The sequence below is a fragment of the Sinohyriopsis cumingii genome, chromosome 11 (genome assembly GCF_028554795.1).
Source record: "Sinohyriopsis cumingii isolate HCF-2022 chromosome 11, ASM2855479v2, whole genome shotgun sequence".
Lineage (NCBI taxonomy): Eukaryota > Metazoa > Mollusca > Bivalvia > Unionida > Unionidae > Sinohyriopsis > Sinohyriopsis cumingii.
In genome coordinates, this window is record NC_142971.1 from 94,124,569 (window position 1) to 94,147,769 (window position 23,201).

Below are 23,201 nucleotides of genomic sequence, written 5' to 3' on the forward strand. Positions count from 1 at the left end.
GACGGACTATACTGTGTCGCTTTCAAAACTGTTCCATTGTTTCAATTTATTTTGAAAATTCCTGTTAATACAGGTAAAAAGAATCAATGCTGGATTCCCTGTGTCGGCAGACTTTATAAAAAAAAAGATGAAAGAAATCGGCACACTTAAAGAATCCAAAGGAACCAAAACTTGACTTCCTTTTGTCAACCAACTTCAGAAGAAAAAAATCGGCACAATAAAAAGATACCAAAGTCAATTTCCAAGGTTGGTTTGCATTGTAATAAAATAACCTATGTATTTGATATCCTGTCAGTAAGTTTAAACAATGAGTTATTGCTCCATGCCAGTTGTGCTTATCACCTAGGCTTCTATTCATTTGCCATATGTAATCATAATTGATGTTTGCAGGGCAAATATTATACACAATAATAACATGCTTTAATAATACTTTTGTAACCCATGCTAGCAAAAAGATTAACATTTGCACTCACATTGAATGTATTTTAAAATAATAATTTTTTATTTTATTTGCGAGATACCGACTTATAGTTAACCTGGATACAATACAATCTGGGTCAGTTTGCAATAAGTAACTTATCATGCGTAAATGGCAGGTGCCTTCAAACAATCGGGTGACACTTTCGTCTCATTTGCAATTTTGTTATTTGACATAAGCAATACACACTACACTAAGGATGCATATGCAAGCCGGCATCCGCTACATATACGGAGTTCATGGATATATATTTTTTAAAAATAATTTTCGCATGATGAAAAAAGAAGGAATATATGATAACAATGTAAGGTAAATTTCTTTCATTTTATTTTCAAACAAGGGTATGTTTATCAATTTATTTTGTACCGTGAGTGGGGGGGGGCAAAAATTAAATACAAAATTATTTCCTTTCTAATTTGTACTGAAAAATGGAGCAAACATGATTGATGATATTGACCAGTAATGACAAGCTTTCAATTTACACGTGCAAAGACTAAGACAACTTGAAAAATAAAAACAAACAATAAAATTAACTGGTAAGAGCTTCATATTGCAGCAACTAAATACTGACAAAATGCTCAACATTATTCTCTCTCTCTCTCTCTCTCTCTCTCATGTGTAATCTAGTATGTATTGTATGCAGCTGTGTTACAACGTGAAGCCTAAAATTAAGTGTATTTGTTATAATATCTCATGTACACTACCCTTAGCAAAATGTATACGTATTATGTAGAATATTATCTGTTACGTGTTTTTGTTTTATAAATGATCATTGATAATTTGACTGGAAGACTTAAATTGAGAATGTCGTTGTGCAGATGCATATATTTGTTAGCATAAAAAATGTATATAAATATTTTAATTAGGACAAGCAAGATATGTCAGTTTGTGTTTTCTCTCATAAATATGTACGTTACAAAGTATGATTATTTTCTTTCAAAGAATATCAAAATAGTTTGTTTAAATTTAGTTTTTTTCTTCCTAAAACCTATCTTAAATAGCATCTACTTTTTTGTTTAAGAAAAAGAATGTACAAACTATTGTTAAGTTTGACCAAGTTGTATTTCGAGTTGGGCCGAATTGTCTTTGGGCCAAATTCACTATAATTCTGCATAAATGATACAACTTTCCCATCCCTCCCTAATTCAATCCCACAGATTAAATAAGCTTTTTTCTGGTAAACATGGTTTTTCGGAAAAATAAAGAATGCTTTTTCCCCATTTTTACTCATTTGGTTACATCCATATGCAACACAGTGCACCATATTTGCTGTACAAAAGCACAATCGTATGCTATATCACACAGACATTTACATGGGGAATTAAGCACTTGAATGGCTAGGTTGAATAGAAGGGATAAATGTATGTCATATCCGGTTTTGGCATGCAGAAACTACCGATTGTTTATGCCAAATAATTTTTTCATTTTATAAAGTTGAGTTTTAAGTCTAATTAAACATTTTTATGGTGTGCATACATAACCAATGCGTTTTGTTTATAACTATAATAATATCACACGTTTGTACAATATAGGTGGCAGGTGACCTTTATGTTAAATATGTACTGGAACAATTGCAGCAAAGTACATCTAGTTCTTACACTAAATCTCTATAGCAAGGCATCATTGTTCTAACAGTTCTCTCAGTTCCACAATCCATCTTTATATCTTCATATACAGTATATGCTCACTTAAAAGTCATGTCCAAATATACACATCATAGACCTTGATTTACCATCGTGTACTGCACCGACAGATCAGGGTCTACGTTGTTTGTTCTACTGATTACTCCTAACAAACTGCATAGACCCAGATCTACCAGTGCATTATGTAAAAGTATATATATATATATATATATATATATATATATATATATATATATATATATATATATATATATATATATATATATATATATACATATTTATCCCTTGTCCATCCATGAAAGGTCAAAATTACATCATAATTTTGTACATCAAGAAAACCAGTTGAATCATACCATAAAGCCTGAAATACTTCATGTGGTAGACAAAATTATGCAATGGAGCATACACACTCTTAAGCATACAGACTGAAAAACAGAGAGAGATAAAAACAGTTTTCCCAACTTACAAATCCTCATTCCCCAACTACTGTAATAATCATGATCTGTCAGGAAAATGCTGTTTATTCAAATTTCCTATGGTCTGTCAACCAATCAATTCATTTTCCTTTATATAAAGATAGTTCTCAGAGATTCAAAATCAAAATTAATTCTTCAAACTTTATGATGATGGGGGATAACATCATAGGCCTGCTAGGTGAACACATGCATGCACATACACAACATTTAAATTAAAAACATTCTATTCAAATTGCTGTCCTTTAATGAACATGATTCACTGAACTTACCTTGTGTAAGTTTGACTTGAGATTTCCCATCATCAAGTCCAAGCTATCTGCTACCATTCTGGCCTTGTTCTCCAACTCTATCACTGCCTGGGGGTCAATTGGGGGAATGGAATCAGGACTCTGCTGAACAAAACTGCTGGCTGACCCTGACATTCCAGAGGTAAAGGATGTTCCCATAGCAGAGGAGGCAGAACTAGAAGTGCTGTTGATGCTTCTCAAACTTGATGTACTACTGCTCAAACCACTGGATTCTAGTGCAAACAAATAGCATGAATATATCTGGTAATTATGCATACACGAGTCAAGGATATTAACTTTGGAAGAATAACTTCTAATAAAAATTAAAATAAAATTAAAATAAAGGTCATACTAAATTTCCCCACAAAGTTAAAAGAGCATAAAGGTTCCACAGAACAGTGTTTAACCTGTGGATTGTGTTTACACAGGTGGAACAGATCTTCTAGGTATCAGGGTACAAATGACATAATTGTAATATCCAACCATTTGTTGTAGTTGAATACAGGTATTGATGCAGAAAATCGAGGATATGAATGCATGCAAGCCAAGGTCAAAATCCATTAAGCTGTCTTTCACCTGGGGCTGCCCACAGTAAGACTTCCCCATGTCTCATAAATATGCATAAACCTACTTAATCAATCATTGCAAGCCATAGTACAATTTTCTTGAAAGGTTGACCCATCATGACCTTTCATGCTCATTGAATAATCTATTCAGGTTTTCTCTTGCAAACACTGTCACCTACTGATTGACAAGAGGTCACATTTTGGTTACTGTACAAAAACTTATTTCAATGACTCAGTGATTGGCCTTTTTTTGATTTATCTGTTCACCAAATTTCATCTATAGTGGATGCTAAAAAAATCCACAATGTTTGGTCATAAGCTCAAAGAAAAAACTTAACTGATGAAGCCAGCAAAATAAGAAATGTAGGTTACAATGACTCTTTGTTTTCAGGGTGTGCTTGTAAGAAACACCTACAATTTATCTAATTTAATGATTTTAGTGTGAAGAGAGCTTAGGAAATAAACTTAAAACTCAATTTTACCAATGTCAGTACACATGAAATATGGGTTACAGCAACCTGCTTTTGTCATAAAGATGTAATACTCATCAAATGCATCCTCTGACCATGTTTATGATTCTAGGTATAACTATGTTTACAGCGTGCAAAAAAAACTCAGCTTAATTAAAAATAATTATACAAAACTTGTACAGCTAATGTAAATGTATGTACAAAGTTTGCCCCTATAATCTCCTCCACTATGGGTGCAGGTGGGTGGGTAGATACCATGAAACCCACTACAAACTGTTGTTTAGTATCAAGGAGAAAAAGAATGATTGAGATACAGTGAGTCTTTTCATATGTATTTACTCCTATAAATGTACTGACATTTGGAGTACTATCATAACTTGCACCTCTAATAGCTCTAGGTAACCTAGAAAGAAAATTTTTCTACTGAATTTACTATAACACATCATGTGCCTGCATAACATACAAGCTTTGCCTTGTGTTATTTGTCACTATCATGAATCTGCATAGCATATAAGCTATGCCTTTTGTTATTTGAGCCTTCATGAGTTCTGTAAAGCATATAAGCTATGCCTTTTGTTATCTGAGCCTATCATGAGTTTGAATACAAGCTAAGCCTTTTGTTATTTGTACTTATCATGAGTTCAGCATAGCATACAAGTGTGTCTTGTGTTATTTGTGCCTAGCATGAATCTACATAACATACAAGCAACACTTTTTGTTATTTGTGCCTATCATTCATAGTTTCTATCAATTTTCACCTAATAATATAAGTTGGGTCTTTATTACATTATAAGTTGGAAATCATAGAAACCTAAGAATAATGAATATGACAGTATACTGCATATCTGTACTCTTTAAGAACATGACAGCCATCCCAATTCAACTGGTAAAGGATCAGGCACTTTATCCAAGAGGCATGAGTTCAATACCCATCCAAGCAAGCCTGGGTCAGCTTCCTTGGTGTCCATGGAAATACATTTAGCTCCCACTTCTCTTGGCACGATATAGCTAATAAGGCATCCAAAGTGTAATTAAAACCAACAAAAACAAATTGTACGAACATGTGAACTATATGTAACTTTCCTGAATATAACACAAGTAGTTTCAGCTGTGCAAAACCGACTGGACAGATCATGAAAGACGCTGAAAATGACAATGTGACCCATGTAAGTTTTGCTTTTAATTTTACTACAAAATCAAAGGTCCAAACATTTTTAAACTGCACAGAAATTATAACAGCAGTATGCTTTATATCTCATTATCAACTCAATCAATGATACCTAATCAATGCATTCATGAAGGAAAGAACTAAGCTAAAACAAAGTATCCACTAGAAAAACACCAACCTCTCCTGGATCTTGGACTGCTTCTCCGAATCATCTCTTGAAGATCATCTGCAATAAATTCTATCATGTCTCCTTTCCTCATGATCATGCCATGAGGCAAACTTCTAGACAGATTTTCCTCAGAAATATCAACTCCCTCCTTGTTCCGTGAAATTGGAATGGCCGAACTCTGGCTCCTTTGTCTGTCATGGTGTTTCCTTGTCTTTGCTTCTTTGGCTAATGATTGCACAGGACTTTCTTTTGGTTGTTCATAATTTTGAAGAGATTTTGGGAGCAAAAGACTATCTGGCCTTGGAATAAAATCTGAATTTTCTGAATGATTAGATTTTGATGCCGGACTTTTATCACTGCTCTCTAAATATTCAAGAGTATCTGTGCTCTTCTCATCCGAACTACCCTCCTCACGATTACTGTTAAAGTCATTTGGTGAACGAGAATCTCGATAGGTGACCGAACTTTCAGTGGAGTCTACTGACTCAAGCCTGTCTCCCCTAGGTGTAACAGAATGGACAGAATCTGTTAAATATCCACTCTCTCCATGTGATACAACCATGGTATTTCCATGTGGAGAATGTCCCTCTTGAACAAAGAGACCTGTAACACCATCATAAAACACATCTCCGTCAGGACTCAACTTATCTTCCTTTCTACTGTCTTCAGTAGTATCTTTATTCATACTGTCTAATTTTGCTGAATTGATAACATCTGGTTTTCCATTTTTATTCAGTACATCTTGTCTGTCACAGGACCTTCTGACATTTAAAGAACCTCCCTCATCATCAACAAAACTTCCCTCAAAACATTTGGTTTTCACCGCATGTGTACTGATAATGTCTGGTTCTTTCTGCTCCTCACTTTCCATACTGGAAATCTATCTGATTGAAATTAAAAACACAAAATCATAATATTATAAATTCCAGAAAATGTATACTAAGAATCAAATATGAAGGTTACTGTTTAAACTTAATGTTAAATCTTCCCTATGTGAAAACCCCATATTCGCTGCATTCATAAATCTCCCCGGATGACTACCTAATTGATAACTGAAAATCTTCTTATCTGAAACCACATATTTGCTGCTTTCATACAACTCACCTTATGAGTGCCTAAATGATATCTCTAAATCTAAATCTCTAAATAAACGTTCAGAATTCTTTTTTTTAAAGTAAAAAAACCAACATGTACATGTATTAAAAACAGTTAGGTATTACAGTACTTGTCATATTTGTCTTCAATACAAGATTATCACAGTCCTAAATAAACTGTAACAAAAATACGTCATGATATTTGTCTTCGATACAATAGTATCATGACAGTATCAAAGACCTAAATAAACTGCAACAAAAATACGTCATGATATTTGTCTTCGATATAATAGTATCATGACAGTATCAAAGACCTAAATAAACTGTAACAAAAATACATCATGATATTTGTCTTCGATACAATAGTATTATGACTCTGTGTGTGTGTGTGTGATTTGGATTTCTGCAGTGTGGCAGTTGTGATTTGGATTTGGATTTTTAATGTAGCTTTAACAATTTTTCAGCCATGACGCTATGATGTCTGCAATGTGGCAGTTTATAGTAATGTCTAGCACTGGGGCATCATGCTGCAGACATGATGCCACCCAGCCACATTATCCTGACACCAGGCCAACCAATCCTAACAAAACCTCTTAATGCTAAGCACCAAGCGAGGCATCTGCTTGTACCATTTTTATAAGTTTTTGGTATGACTCTGCCAGGGTTTGAACCCACGACTTCCTGCATCCAAGGCAAACACTCTAACCACTTGGGCCACTGAAGCAGTAGTATCATGACAGTACCACAGACCTAAATAAACTGTAACAAAAATTACATATGTGTCCATGGGGAATGGGTACATCAGCCTTCTAGATATTTTGCATGCAAAACTTGGTAAAACAAACACTGCTTGCATTCTAGAAAAAATCTAATTTTGGATAGGCTGATTTCTTAATCAATAAATACAGGCATTATACCAGATGACTGGAAAGAAGCATATATCAGCCTTGTGTTCAAAAAAGGTGAAATGTATGACCCTATTAACTCTATACCTATCTCTCTAATATATGACCTACAAACTTATGGAACATATAAAACCTACCTCCATATTAATTCACTTAGGAATGAAGAAAATCCAGTATGAAAATCAATATGGATTTCTTCCTGGGTTCTTCCTCCACTATTAATACTGGCCGCCATGCATAGCCTATTGTGTGCAGAAAAATGGCGTTAAACCCCACAATAACAACAATATGGCTTTAGATCCAAATGTTCATATGAAACACAACTTGACTTTATACTCCACTTGCCAAAATCAACAATTCAAATATCCAAACAAATATTACAGTTATGGAGTTTGCTCAAATATTTGATGAAGTACTTCACTCAAAAGAGGGGGTCCCCGAGTGGCTGAGTGGTCTAAAGTGCTCTCCATTACGGATCACTGCCATCTCACCTCTGTCTGCATGGGTTTGATTCTTGGATTCTTCCAATGTGGGTATGTGAGAAAGCTTGCCAGTAGCTTCTAGAGGGTCGATGGTTCTTTCCAGGGATTTCCCGGGTTCTTCCTCCACCATTAATACTGGCCGCCATGTATAGCCTATTGTGTGCTGAAAAATGGTGTTAAACCCTACAACAACAACAACAACACTCAAAAGACTTTTATATAAATTACATTTTAATTTCATTACTTCCAAAGTAACATCATGGGTATCTGACTTTCTACAGAGCAGGACACAGACTGTTCTAGAAATGCAACAGTCACACTACATCAGTGTGACTCTAATTGTCCCTCAGGGCAGGGTCCTCATCCCAATCCTCTTCTTCGTCAACATAAATGACTTCAGTGAAACCATCAATATAGCAGTCTAAGGTGATTTGCTGATGACAGCATTATCTATTGGAAAATATAATCTCCTCAACACAACCATCAAACTATGGGTATATATTAATGCTAAAGCCAGGTGGAAAAGCTACTGGCTAATGACTTTTCAGCCACACTTCCAAAGTATGGAAAAAAGTATCCCAAAGAAGAAAATCAAAAGTAAACCAGGTATACCATGAATACTAGATATACCATAGACAAGAAACTAATAAAGAAAAAGAACAATTTCAAGACCTTCACCACAAGGCAAGGAATTAAGCACATGCATCTTATTACAGCAATCATAATGACCTACTGAATACAGGATTAGACTCTGACTCAAAGAATTTGAGAAATATTTAAATCATACCTGTCAACTTTTCAAAAGCCAAGTAGGGAGATTAAGTAATAAAAAATAAGGAGATTTGGACCTAAAATCAGGAGGTTTTTATGTGGCATTTTCTAAGCACTGGTTTCAATCAATACTGACCGATCTTCCAGGTCCAATATGCATGAAATTCTCAAAGTATGTGCCAGGGGCACCCGCAGAAACTTTTTGGGACATAGGGGGTGGGCATATAGTGGTCAGCCAACAGATTTTACACATGCAAGCCTAAACATGTTTAAAGGTGAATCTGTCGGACGGGACTATTGCCCCAACCCTCTTACCCCAATGTGCAAGTGCCCATGGGACGTGCCATTTCTCCCTGTGACATGCCTTATTTCCCCCCAAGACATGCCCCATTTTCATATTCTGGTCTGCTGTGGCTAAACTGCACAATTGCTAAAGGTTAGACTTAAGTACACAAGCAATAAAACCAGTGTGACTAATTAACAGTTAATCCTTATTATTGCATTGATCTTGTGAAATGGAAAGCCTCTCTGACATATTTCAAAGAAACCATGTTTTATAGTGTGTATGTAAGCACCAGCAACTGACTCACAAATAAATGCCCTATTTTGTTGTGACTAGTGGTGTCTAGGACTTCATCTTGACAGTTCAAATGTGCAGTCGCAAGTTACATGTGACAACTGTTTTACCCACATTTTATGTCCCATTTTATTTCCTTAGGGTCAACTCTTAAGACATGTAACACTATTTACTAAATAAAATATTTACTCTGAATTAGCTCTTTGGGGGCACATATACTGCTTGGTATATTGTTTTTCATTGCATCTTTTAATATAATCATTTTTTTTTTAAATGAACACTGACAGGCATAATGTAATAGTCAGAAATTCTCTGAAGAATATTGGGAGATATTGTGAGATTGGGAGGTAGGTGTGGAAAGACCACACAAATTGGGAGGTTTTTTCTCTCAGTGTGAGAGTTAACAGGTACAATAAAATTTAGGCAGCAAGACACCATGAGTGCTGGAACATAAAAATCAAATGGCACAGTTGCAGAAGCTGATCATAACAAAAGCAGACACATTGAGTGAACATTTCAAATCATTTTTTACAATGGAGGAAGTACATATCATCCCAAGTGAAGGTTAATAGCCAATGTCAAAGATCCATATAAACCTATGTCAACTATATGAACCTATGTCAATGATCTATATGAACCAATGTTAAAGATACATGTGAACCTATGTCAACTATATGAACCTATGTCAAAGATCCATATGAACCTATGTCAACTATATGAACCTATGTCAAAGATCCATATGAACCTATGTCAACTATATGAGCCTATGTCAACTATATGAACCTATGTCAATGATCTATATGAACCTATGTCAAAGATCAATATGAATCTATGTCAAAGATCTATGTGAACTGATGTCAAAGATCTATGTGAACCTATGTCAAAGATCTATGTGAACCTATGTCAATGATCTATATTAACCTATGTCAATGATCAATATGAACCTATGTCAATCATTTATATGAACCAATGTAAATTATCAACATGAACCTATGTCAATGATCTATATGAACCTATGTCAATGATCTATATGAACCTATGTCAAAGATCTATGTGAACTGATGTCAAAGATCTATGTGAACCTATGTCAAAGATCTATGTGAGCCTATGTCAATGATCTTTATTAACCTATGTCAAAGATCTATATGAACCTATGTCAAAGATCTATGTGAACCTATGTCAAAGATCTATGTGAACCTATGTCAAAGACCTATGTGAACCTATGTCAAAGATCTATGTGAACCTATGTCAATGATCTATATTAACCCATGTCAATGATCAATATGAACCTATGTCAATCATCTATATGAACCAATGTAAATTATCAACATGAACCTATGTCAAAGATCTATATGAACCTATGTCAATGATCTATATGAATCTATGTCAAAGATCTGTGAACCTATGCCAAAGATCTATGTGAACCTATGTCAAAGATCATTATGAACCTATGTGAATGATCGATATGAACCTATGTTAAAGACTGATGTGAACCTGTCAAAGATCCTTCTGAACCTATGTCAAAGATCCTTATGAACCCATATCAAAGATCCATATGAACCCATGTCAACGATCCATATGAACCTATGTCAATGATCTATATCAACCTATGTCAGATCCATATGAACATATGTCAAAGATCTATATGAACCTATGTCAATGATCTATATGAACCTATTTCAAAGATCCTTATGAACCTATGTCAATGATCTATATGGACCTATGTCAAAGAGCCTTATGAACCTGTGTCAATGATCTATATGAACCTATGTCAATGATCTACATGGACCTATGTCAAAGAGCCTTATGAACCTGTGTCAATGATCTATATGAACCTATGTCAATCATCTATATGAACCTAGGTCAGATCCATGTGAACATATGTCAAAGATCTATGTGAACCTATGTCAAAGATCTGTAATTTTATCAAAAAAGTATAAATATACATGAGAAGACTTTTTTCAAAAAGGCAAGTGTTCCAAATAAGCTGCTAATATTAGTCCTGAAAGAGAAGAGAGTGAGGACCAGTCTTTGTGTCAATCTATCCGCATTCTCTAGACATATCACAGGTACAATCCCACTGGAAAAATGTCTACTTCATATGTATCTCAGTGCAAGGAGACATATTCAAACCAGAAAACTGTCACCCTGTTTCACTAACTGCACTTGTATCAAAAACGTTACAACATACCATAGTCTCCTATATAATGGACCACCTTAGAAAATAGTGTGTGTGAGTGTGATTTGGATTTTTAATGTAGCTTTAAAAAAAATCAGTCATATCACTATGATGTCTGCAGTGTGACAGTTTATAGTGATGTCTAGTGCTGGAGCATCATGCCACAGACATGAAGCATGATGTCCCACCCAGTCACATTATCCTGACACCAGAGCAACCAGTCCTAACACTAAATTCTTAATGCTGAGTGCCAAGCAAGGCAGCTGTTAGTACCATTTTTGTAAGTCTTTGGTATGACTCGGCCGGGGATCAAACCAATGACCTCCCACATTCGAGGCAGACGCCCTAACCACTAGGCCACCGGAGTGGTCCTTAGCAAACAGAACATCCTGAATGAAATCTAGTATGGACTTAAGCTGAAAAGTCCTGTGAAACCAGATCATTATGACTGTTGATGACATTGACAGAAACCTGGACAAAGGTACCAGAGTTGATATGGCCATATTAGATATCTCCAAACCCTTTGTCCATGTCCCATGCCAGAACATGTCATGAAAGTTATCACAATATGGAGGCACACAACACAGTCAAAGGTGGATTGATTCTCTCCTACAAGGTCAGAGGCAACAGATTTTGCTAGACAGTGGCATATCAATAACTGCTATCATGCCACATGGCATACCCATGGGGGCAGTACTTGGCCCAAAACTGTGTCTGATCTATATAAATGGCATTGCCAAAAACCTACATGCAACTACTTGCCACTGTATGGCCTACCAACAGATCAATGACTACACTGATCACCTGTTTCAACAGAAACATGTAGACACTTTAGTTAAATGAAACCATTCATGACAATGGAGTTTAACATCAAGAAATATGCCACTGTGCAGGTCTCTGGTAAAACATCCAAGTAGCAGTTTACCTATACCTTGGGAGGTCAAGAGCTTGAAATTGTGCAACACCATTCACATTGTCGAGTAGAATTACAACTTTTAGTACAACCTACATACATGTATTAACAATACCACCAACAAAAGCTTCAAGTGTGCTGGTATTTTAAAAGTCATCCATCCAAAGAAAAGAGAGGGTCTACTTCGGCTTAATAAGACCAAAGCTGGAAAATGCAGATATCTTCTGGTATTCTCAACAAAAGACCCAGATCAAGCAGGTGGAATAGATCCAGAGGAAAGCAGCAAATTCTTTATTAAATAAGTCATACCATTCCATAAGTGCTTCCACCAACTATGAATAACACCTTTCCATACTTGTGACACAACCTGAATTTCAAGCCAGTTGATTTACAGAAAACTATTATCAGAAAATTGGCCTCTAAACCAGTAGATCTTTTGTCAGTGTAAGTTTTACATTTACATTTTAAAGGGATTGAAAACAAAACAAGTGCACTTTTTGCTCTAATATGTATTCTCTTCATACCATACTAAAACAGCAAGGTTCGAACATCAATCTGATTCAAATTCTGGTGGATAATGTTACAATAATAATTAATAAATACAAGTCAGGGTATTTCACTTAATGCAAAAAGAAGAGTTATTTATCTTAAAGTTCACTGAAAAGACTTTTTTATTAAAAAATCCAATAGCAATTTTAGTTTCCTTCACTAGATCACTATCTTGAACTCTTGTGACCATTGATGACATTCATTGTGATTATTTGTCTTCACGCTTAACAGGTTAGCAATATTTTTCTGGTCCAGAATTCCCCTTGAATCACTTTGAATTTTGTATATAATTAAGAATTATTAAAATGATTAATGACAGAACAACCACACTCAGCCTGCAAAGAAGTTCTACATAAGGATGGTAACTGCTCTGCAATACTCCTTCAAGTTATGTTCACCCTAAGGAGGAATTTCCTAACTTAGACTTAAGATGCATTCATGAGACTCATCCTTAAGGGCTTCGTTCTCCTCATGGTTTACATCCAAAAATCTGTTGGCAAGCTTCACCACTGTAAAAAACACACACAAACACACACACATGTAAACAACTGATTTAGACCTGAAGAAAAAAAACAATAAAAAACTACAATATTTAATTTTGTTTTTATGAATACTTTATCCAAACTTTCAAATGAATGATCTCGTAGTGTACTTTATCTAGGGCTTGAACTTAATTTACACCTTTGAAACAGTCAATACCAACTTAGAACCTTGATACTTGCATGTACATTTTTAACTATGATATCCAAGTACACGTACATGTATTGTTGAACTTGTAATATTTATTAGTGGCTAGTTTCTTAGCATTGAGAAACAGTGCACATTTGGCAATTTGATATGAACTGAACAAAAATGTGAGAGCCGTCCTCAAATATTCGTTGTAAAACATCTTGAAGAATACAATAACAATAAAACAAGACAAAAAGAATTCAGATTACTTACTAATGTTTGTCTCCCAAAATCAGTTTCTAAAATCAAGTCCCTCCATTTTATTTCCCTTCTGCCAAAGGTTGGCCAATTTTCACCAAATGCTAAGAAAATACCATGGAACCCTTTAATCCCTTTATTACTAATAACATTTTTTGCTTTCACCCTTTACCTCATAAAGCATAGTGACAAAGTGCAGCGTGCTATAAACAGAACACCTGTTACCTAGTCGACAGCATACACATAGGCCTGCCTGTGTACTGTTAAGCAATGTAGTGTATGTTATGTTTAACAGCAGTTTTAACCATTTTACATTTTTGGTACACATCTATTATATGTGGAAAAATTTAAGAGTAAAGTCCGATTGTTATAGCTGTGTAATTATTTTTCATGGAAGAATTTTGTATGTGCTTTAAAATCTTGAGAGAACTTGTTCACCGTCATGTCAGTGAGGCCGCGTGACCAACCGTAGCTGCCATTTCCCATACTCGAAATTTACAAGATTTTCGTCTGCATCTACATCACTAAATCATCTGAATTTGATAATTTATAAAAATTAATTGCTGCCTACATCAATATCAGAGCCTTTACCTAAGTTATTGAATCTTTCATGGTTGTGATTCTAATCGTGAAAACTTCATATGTACTGAATGAAATCTGCAACCGCCATTTTGGACAGTGGAGATTACGACCAAGTTACTTTAAATAGCAGATATCGACCAGTGCATAAATAGTGACCACGTGATCTGATGTAATTGTCATTCGCAGAAATGAATGTAGTATCTAATGTGGGGGGGGGTCCTGAAGGTGGCGCTACGAAAACCAGCTCAAAATGGCTGATGTTTACAGCAGGCGTCAAAAGGCGCTTCCATGTTAATGGAGTAGAGGCATCCAAAGACGCTGCATGAGGTAAAGGGTTAACTCCACAAATTCCAACAATAAGGTAATTCATTAACATTAATTCTTATTCAGCATTAAAAGGTTAGTGTTAGGACTGGTTGGTCTGGTGTCAAGATAATATAACTGGGTGGGACATCATGCTACATGTCTGTGGCATGATGCCCCAGTACAAGACATCACTATAAAAAACTGTCACACTGCAGACATCATAGCGATATGACTGAAAAATTGCCAAAGCTGTGTTAAAAATTAAAAACACACACAAATGTCTTCGTCCAACTAAAGGATAAAACAATTGCAATATCATGTATTATTAAATATCTGATATATAATGGTGTCATTCAAGAATTACATGCTCTCTCTCTCTCTCTCTGTCACACACACACACACACGCACCCTTTACAATACACATGTATTGACCACTAGATACCAGACATGTTAAAAGAAAAAAGTTGGAGAACTTGTTCGTCTAGTATAAATACTTTTAAATTTCAATTACTAATGAATCTAACCACACACTATACTTTTGTACATACATCCTTTACAATACATATGTATTGGTTACATGTCAACAAAGAAAAAGATGAAGAACTTGTTGGTCGAAGTATAAATTCTTTAAAGTTCAATTAATACCGAATTAAACAAACACAGTACTCTGGTGGGGAAAAATCATATCTGAAAAAATACAAGATGATTTACTTCTATCTCATGGCAGACTCGCTCAATTCCTTCGACTGCATCCGGTTATGTCTACTTCATAACTTGTCGCATTTCTGAAGTAAAGTTAGTTGTTCGGATTCAAATTGCTCATCAGCATCTGCATGTTGACATAAATGTCTATATTCATTACAAAAACAGCCTATCTTATAATTGGTACAACAATGACATTACAACTTAATCAATATGGAGTATCCTCGAAAATGTGTGACAGGAATACAAAGTGCGTTAGAGATAACTCTTCTAGTCCTTACAACAATATTTTTAAACAATACTATAAGTATTGGAAACTTCTAATGAAAAAAGAAGTAAAATTTGTCCATAAATGCGTGTAATTTAGTACCCTGCATCCATATGAGGCGCATAAAAGGACAATTAGATAAAGAGAATTCTCCGGAAGCTAAAGTTTCCGTTTGTTCAGTCCTATCTGCATTTTAATCGATCAATCAGTGAACCTTGAACCTAATCGGAACAAAGAAAAGGATACTCCGAATGCCTCAACTCTCTTTATCGCTTTGCTTTGACTATACAAGCGTTATCTGGCTCTATATGCAAATGCTACCGACGAAATCCAATGGTTAGACTGAGGTCGCTTTTGGACATCTCAGCTACTGCCCTGTGTGACTACCGAGCATTAATACCAAACTAGATCTCTTCTTTCTTTTACGTTCATTTTCCTGTTTCATTTTTCTTTCTTTTTTTCCTTCTTTTTATTCGAGTTAACAAGGAGAATGACCCAATCTGTGTCTTCAAATTCGCATGTGATACTTTACAAGTTGAAGTATTATGTAGATACATGATAATAAACTTCTTAAAAGAACATTTTAGTTGTATTTTCCATTCACAATACAAATAACCATTGTAGAAATTTAATAGGTTTTTGAGAGAGAGAGAGAGAGAGAGAGAGAGAGAGAATAAACTATTTCCTGGCACGAGAACATAATAACTTTACACTAATCGTAACTTTCTCTTGAAACAACACACTCTACTAAAACACATGACCCGTTTAATTGTTCGAAAGCGAATATTTTGTGGGAATTAACTGTTGATTAATGCTTCATTAAAGAAATTAATATCTGAGGATAGGACTTGCCAATCGTAATACTAGGCATGTATGAAATGAAAATTTAAATACTATCTACCTCTTGCCTATTCTATATTACCAAACACCACTTTTTCTTTACCACTTTGCATCTGAGTACATTTATTTCCAGTCTATGCCAAAGTCTGTACTAACTCTTTAAATGATGTCACATTCCGAACAATATGGCATATGGATTCAGGCTACGAAAGAACACGTTACTACCTATCATACCATTTTAAATAAAGGCGCATTTATAATAACAATTACGTGTATAAAATTTATCATTAACAACGTTATTATGAGACACGTGTATTTATGGGCACTTGGTTTCTCTATATGTATTTGTACTTGATAAGTATATAGGTATTTGTAGACACCTGGTTAATCTGTATATAGATATATGCTTAGATATTAGTTATGTTAAACCACGTGACAAGTCTGTAACCTGCAACACACTAATTGCTATGACTTGCAGTTATTGCAAAGTTCTCGATGACCAAACGATGTGTATTGATTTTTCAGGTACCTAGTGTAACTGTTTTTGTAATTTGTAGAATACTAGTCATTTTCTGGCTTAGTTAATAATATCTTCCTGGTATACAATATAACCCTTAGTTATTAGAAATTAATCTCCGATAGATTATTAGAAGAAGAAAAAAAAATACTTTCCTGGTATTCGATTTAATATGATATTTGCTTGTTCTAGTTCGGTTTTGCAATGGCAAGTTCGGTTTTGTAATGTTCAAAGTCACAATCTCCAGTGGCGCAGACTTCAAACCAAATGGAAAACAAATATACACCCCAATAAAAAAAATAAAGAAAATAAGAAACGGTGAAAATGAAGAGCATGTAGCTTTCGAATTTCCGCTTAGCTCAGTGATCTCCACTGTTTAAACAAAAACAACGTACATGTGCATCCTTCATATGACATACTTTGATTGAGGAAGTAAAGTTTTGACCTCACCTTGGCACATGTTATGTATATTTACTGTATTTGTTTCTTTGTTGTTTTAATTTTTTTATTTCATTACATGTTATTGGATTTGGATTTTTTTTAACGTAGCTTTAAAAAAAATTATTTATATCGCTACGATGTCTGAAGTGTGACAGTTTATAACGATGTCTAGTACTGGGGTATCATGCCGTAGACACGTAGCATGATGCCCCACCCATACACATTATCCTGATATCAGGCCGACCAGTCCTAACACTAACCTCTTAATGCTGCGGGCCAAGCGAGGCTGTTAGTACCATTTTTGTAAGTCTTTGGTGTGACTCGCCTGGGGAATAAACTCATTACCCCCCGCATCCCTTACATGTTATTGTAATGTAACATTGAATGCTGAACTTGACCTTGTCCAAAGGTGAGTTTATTTCTGCTTCACCTGAATGACTGTTTTTTATTTTGCTTTGTGTAAACAATTAATACAGAGCTAAATTATTCTCTCTGTTTATGGGCTTAATATCATGATAATTATTAATAGACGAAGGAAATATGTTTATTTGGGTCTATGTTTTTGGAATTACCTGAGTGTAATCCAGGTTATGGTTTTGATTTTGTAAACATCATGATCATTATAAAAGGTTATTTTCCATTAGGTAATTGATTTTTTATTTTATTTATAGAAAATGCTAATTGTGACCTGAGGTCAAGTAGAGAACTATATAATCTTGTAATTGTGAGGACTTGGTCATTCGTGCTTTAACATCTAGCACTTTGAAGTTATAGTATGTTGTGTCATGTTGGGATGAATGATTTTTCTTCAAATTATTGTATTCAAGTGATTATTTTCTCTGGAAATACAAGAGTGGTCTGATACAATTTCTTGGATAGAGACATTCACTTGAATGTATAGTGTATTCAATCCTGATATTATATTTATGTGATTTAATAAAATACTGTTGACACATCAACACTCTATAAGCTATAACAGACACGTCATCGCCTTAAATTTTTTAAAATTATTTCTTCGGGACTTGTACTGAGTTTTATTCAGGACTTTAAATTATTAGGACTTGCATCTGTAATTCTTGGATTATTTTGGGATTTAATTCGCAATACAGTAAGTTCTTTTTTTCCCCTCATTTTCATTTTGTATTCTAGTGAAATAGATTATTTGTTAAATTTTACAAAGCTTGTTGTCTTTCACTCTTTTCTGTTACTTATTTTAACAGCATTGACACGTAACACACATTAATAGTTAATTCACGACCTTAGCTGTCGCAGTATGTACTCGCCGCGCGCGCGGGCGTGTGTGTGTGTGTGTGTGTGTGTGTGTGTGTGTGTTGTGTGTGTGTGTGTGTGTGTGTGTGTGTGTGTGTGTATGTGTGTGTTCAATCGTATAGGAAATGGCTTGCATCGGCATGTCACCATTTTCACGAAGTATCTTCTTTTTTTTTTAATGACAAATAATTTTAGTGAAAATTTTGCATGAACATAGAATGGAATTTTGTGACAAAACGATATTCTTAAGGAAGATTGCACTTTTCTCGCTGTATCCGCAGTGGTGGGTGTAATATTCAAGAAAGTTACTTCCTCCGTGAAAAATGTGTAATGATCGTGAAAAATGTCGCTTTCTTCACGATTAAGTTTTTTCTTTTCATTAATAAAAAACGCATCCTTACACGTTGATGCAAATGCTTCACAATAAATCATTAATTTTACGTGAAGATTTGACAATATTACATGGCTGAAAATTAACGTATGTACTGGCTTATAAGTCGACCCAAACTGCACAAAATCAAAGATCCTGCTCTGTTATAGCATAATACGCCTGCAGGCCAGGGTGTATGTTGCTTGTTCTACTGACTACTCCTAACAAACTGCACAGATCCATATATGTTACTTGATCATGGGACCGCAGACCTGGGTCTGTGCAATTTGCAGCCGGATTCTACTTGTATATTCAGCAATCAACCCTAGAGTTCTGAGTATAGACAAAACTAGTCGATAATTTACTCGAGAGCATGTTCGTCCGACAGAGGTGTTCACGGTGTAAGAGCCATAACATTGTTTTGTTGTCTTTTTATTTCCCCCACATAGCCGAAGAAATCATTCAGTCAAACCAGATGAGACTTTTATACATTGAATTTAAACAAATATGACCATAACGAACATATACATTATGAAAAGTAATATATGCAAATTATTGAAGATACCTTATAAAAAGTGGGGTGGGTGTGGGGAGTAAGCGGGCTTGATGTCTCGACATTAACGAAACAACGGTATGTTGTCATTCTTCATATTTTAATGAAGTGAAAAAACTTCATTAAGAAAAACACTGTCGGAGAAAAACTTATTGGCAAGGTGTCATAACGTAGTTGTGGCCGTATTTTTCACCAAAGTTGATTGTTGGGTGAATATTTGGCACCCGGAATTCTTTTCAGAGAGTAAAATTGCTGCGTTTTATATTGAAAACATATGGACATATTGCAGAATATAAATTATTCATGTATAGTCCCGGTTTTCAAGGTGAAGCACAGTATGTTCACGAGTAGCACTTGGATCTGTGATTAATTGGAGCACTGCTACAGCAATAACGCAGCTTCATTGAATAAGTCAAAATTTCAAGACAGAACTTTAGGAAGTGTTACTTTCTCAGTGTTGTTGTTGTTGTGGGGTTTAATGCCATTTTTCAGCACACGATAGGCTATGCATGGCGGCCAGTATTAATGGTGGAGCAAGAACCCGGGAAGAACCATTGACCCACGAGAAGCTACTGGCAAGCTTTCTCACATACCCACATTGGCCGAATCCAAGACTCGAACCCACGCAGACAGAGGTGAGATGGCTGTAATGGAGAGCGCTTTAGACCACTCTTTCTCAGTGGGTGTGGGGAATATTGTAAAATCAAGAACTTCCTTGGAGTTTACACAATTACTTTTACTATGCTTGTTTGTGGATCACACTGGTTATTAAAAATGTCCCCAGTATTGTTTCAGTATTCTGTGGGTGGACAACAACAGATGAATATAAGATAATACTTATAATTTGATACTGTACTAAATTTGAGAAATATCCTCCAGAAAATTCTGAATAATCCAGTATTGTGCTATATATTGTGTAACAATGTTGGTACACTGCAGATACTGGTTGTACCAGTGTTGTTACAGTGACATAGCTAGATTTTGTCATTATTCTTACAAATATTTGGATGTGAAAGTTAAGGTTGAAATTGAACTATATTATGGAGAATAAGCATCGCCCCTACATAGAAATTTGATTTGATTATTTTTGGCACAGCAACCCATGTAGGTTATATTGTGTTTGTGTGTGTGTGATTTGGATTTTTAACATAGCTTTAAAAAAATTCAGTCATATTGCTACGATGTCTGCAGTGTGACAGTTTATAGTGATGTCTAGCACTTGGGCATCATGCTGCAGACATGTAGTATGATGCCCCACCCAGTCACATTATCCTGACACCAGGCCGACAAGTCCTAACACTAACCACTTAATGCTGAACGCCAAGCGAGGCAGCTGTTAGTACCATTTTTATAAGTTTTTGGTATGACTCAGCCAGGGATTGAACCCATAACCTCCCACATCCGAGGCGGACGCTCTAACCACTGGCCACCGGAGCGGTTAGATTATATTGTAGAAAAGCCATTGAAGTAAAGTGCCATGCTCAAGGAAACACCATGGGTAGCTGATCCAGGTTAATCCAGTTGTGGGATTTAAACCCACACCCATTTATTATGAGGCTGGAACACTAACTACAGAGCAATAGATGAATAAAATAGGGCTTTATATATAGATGAATAAAATAATACAAACCTCCCAAAAACAAGAAATAATGCAGAAGAAAACAATACTTTGTAGTTTTTGCTTGTGGGATGTTTAGTCACTTGTATTTTCCAACAATACTGGAGAACATCAGTCTTGTTTCTTGAAGAATATTGGCAAACACCAGTATTAGTAATTGATTTACAAGAAATATAACTGCTGTTCTGTGCAAATTACTGGACAGTTACAGTATTGTCAAGTAATGAATCTCAACAGTATTTTCCATGAATGATCAGGTTATTTGATAGCTGATTTAAAAGCCCCCAGATCACCATAATAAGATTTAACCATGAAACTTTACACACAAATTTATTGGTCCAAAATAAAAATGATTCTGCTTAAACATCAGCCACTGTAGCCAACCTGAACATGTTGTTATTGCTACTATAACTTGAATGGAAGGTCATAAGGGGTCAGGCTATTATTGAATTATAGAGAGAAGTGACTTCCCCTTTTTGGACAGAATAGGGAGAAGTGGAGCAAAGCAAGATGCAATGTGCGTGTGTGTGTGTGATTTGATTCTTGTATTTGAACTGTGTCCTCTATTTCTCGATATGCATATCTCCATTTGACATTGGTTTTAAGCAGTACTTTGAGCAGAAAATTCTCATTGTATTAATAATTTAAATACAGTATCATATTCGTATGAAGTATGTTTTATGACTTAAAAGAGAAAAGTTAAAACTATACATTAAGTTTAACTGATAGGAGTATCATCTACATTACAGTATTTTAATCTTAAGTTTTTAAAAATGCTTAATTAACTGCCACTTAAACAAACAAAGAAATGATTAGATATTACTGTATTTGCTTCACCGCTTTTTTCTTATTTTCATGATGTCAGATAAGTTTGACCTTGCAGCACATCTCAAGTTCCTTAATGTAGCATTGCCCCATATGTTTCTGACCTATTTATTTTAGGCTGTTACATAATACTGAGGCTTTGCTTTCTATGAATTGTACATAATCCTTGCTTTAATTTGTCCTATTTAATTTAGGAAAACAGACAGTCTAATGAAGATAAATCCTAGACTAATCAATGTCTGCCATTATTGCTTCATGACGGATTCACTTATGGTTTTAAACTGATTTTATGAAGAAATAATGCAAACAAGGCAGTTAAAATCTTCACCTCCCAAAAATCTAAAGTGCTTTTCTATTCTTAAAATACAAATTAATTGTTTACCGGTACAAATTGATCTTTCATTTTTGAAAGACAAGTTGGTATCTTTTCATCATCAAACGATAACTTACGGAAATCAGGTAGTCAGCAATAAAATCACATCCCTGTGTATTTGCAAGAATTTGCACAATTGATACGAACACCAGCTATTTGATGTATGCAGTACATTTCACACTATAACTACATGTACCTGGCACCCATTGTATTGTTCAATATGCACAGGGTGGAGTTGTTTTTGCTTTTTGATTAGAAAAAAGCAGAGTTGACATTTTTAGGTGTCTTAGTTGCCTACTTCACCTAGTAGCAACCCCTGGTGTTATGAACAGGTTTTTTACTAAAAGACTTCCTATGAGGTCTGGTTGGTTCAAAATAAAAAATAGTATTAATCTGGCTTCAGGTATAGCCACCATAGCAGCCATCTTCAAAATCTTATAGCTTCTCCTGAATGGAATGTTCATTGATGGGGTTTTCAACAAAGATCATTTTATCATGTCCAGTTGATCTTAAATGGGGTTTTCAACAAAGGTCATTTTATCATGTCCAGTTGATCTTAAATGGGGTTTTCAACAAAGGTCATTTTATCATGTCCAGTTGATATTAAATGGGGTTTTCAACAAAGATCATTTTATCATGTCCAGTTGATCTTAAATGGGGTTTTCAACAAAGATCATTTTATCATGTCCAGTTGATCTTAAATGGGGTTTTCAACAAAGATCATTTTTTCATGTCCAGTTGATCTTACATGAAAATGATGCTGATCTGACATCTAATATGTCAGTGTCCAATAAAAGTAAGTGTCCAATAAAAGGCTTCATGATCTCTAGTTGATTACAACTGTAAATGCTGACGATGTGTAAACCTTTTGTTCACCACAGCT

At 35.1% G+C, this 23,201-nt stretch overlaps 2 protein-coding genes across 8 annotated transcripts in view; one reads left to right on the forward strand and one right to left on the reverse strand.

Moving 5' to 3' along the window:
* Window positions 1–15,703, reverse strand: part of LOC149789026 (uncharacterized) — a 38,078-nt gene extending 22,375 nt beyond the window's left edge. For 2 of the 3 annotated variants that reach the window (XM_089975190.1, XM_089975188.1), the window contains exons 1-3: window positions 15,615–15,703; window positions 5,267–6,141; window positions 2,867–3,117 (exon numbers count right to left, since the gene is read on the reverse strand). In XM_089975190.1, the coding sequence (XP_089831316.1) occupies window positions 2,867–3,117; window positions 5,267–6,128 (1,113 nt within the window). In that variant the 5' untranslated portion in view covers window positions 6,129–6,141; window positions 15,615–15,703. Of the gene's footprint in view, window positions 1–2,866; window positions 3,118–5,266; window positions 6,142–15,253 lie in introns of all 3 variants that reach the window. The other variant, XM_089975189.1, reaches the window with a different exon arrangement.
* Window positions 15,704–19,307: 3,604 nt separating this feature from the next.
* LOC149789027 (polynucleotide 5'-hydroxyl-kinase NOL9-like) overlaps window positions 19,308–23,201 on the forward strand; it is a 41,184-nt gene continuing 37,290 nt past the window's right edge. For 2 of the 5 annotated variants that reach the window (XR_016424287.1, XM_089975191.1), the window contains exon 1: window positions 19,308–19,350. The gene's annotated coding sequence lies outside the window, so the exon portion shown is untranslated. Of the gene's footprint in view, window positions 19,351–19,379; window positions 19,488–19,525; window positions 19,673–23,201 lie in introns of those variants that run through there. The other 3 variants (XM_089975195.1, XM_089975192.1, XM_089975194.1) reach the window with 3 other exon arrangements.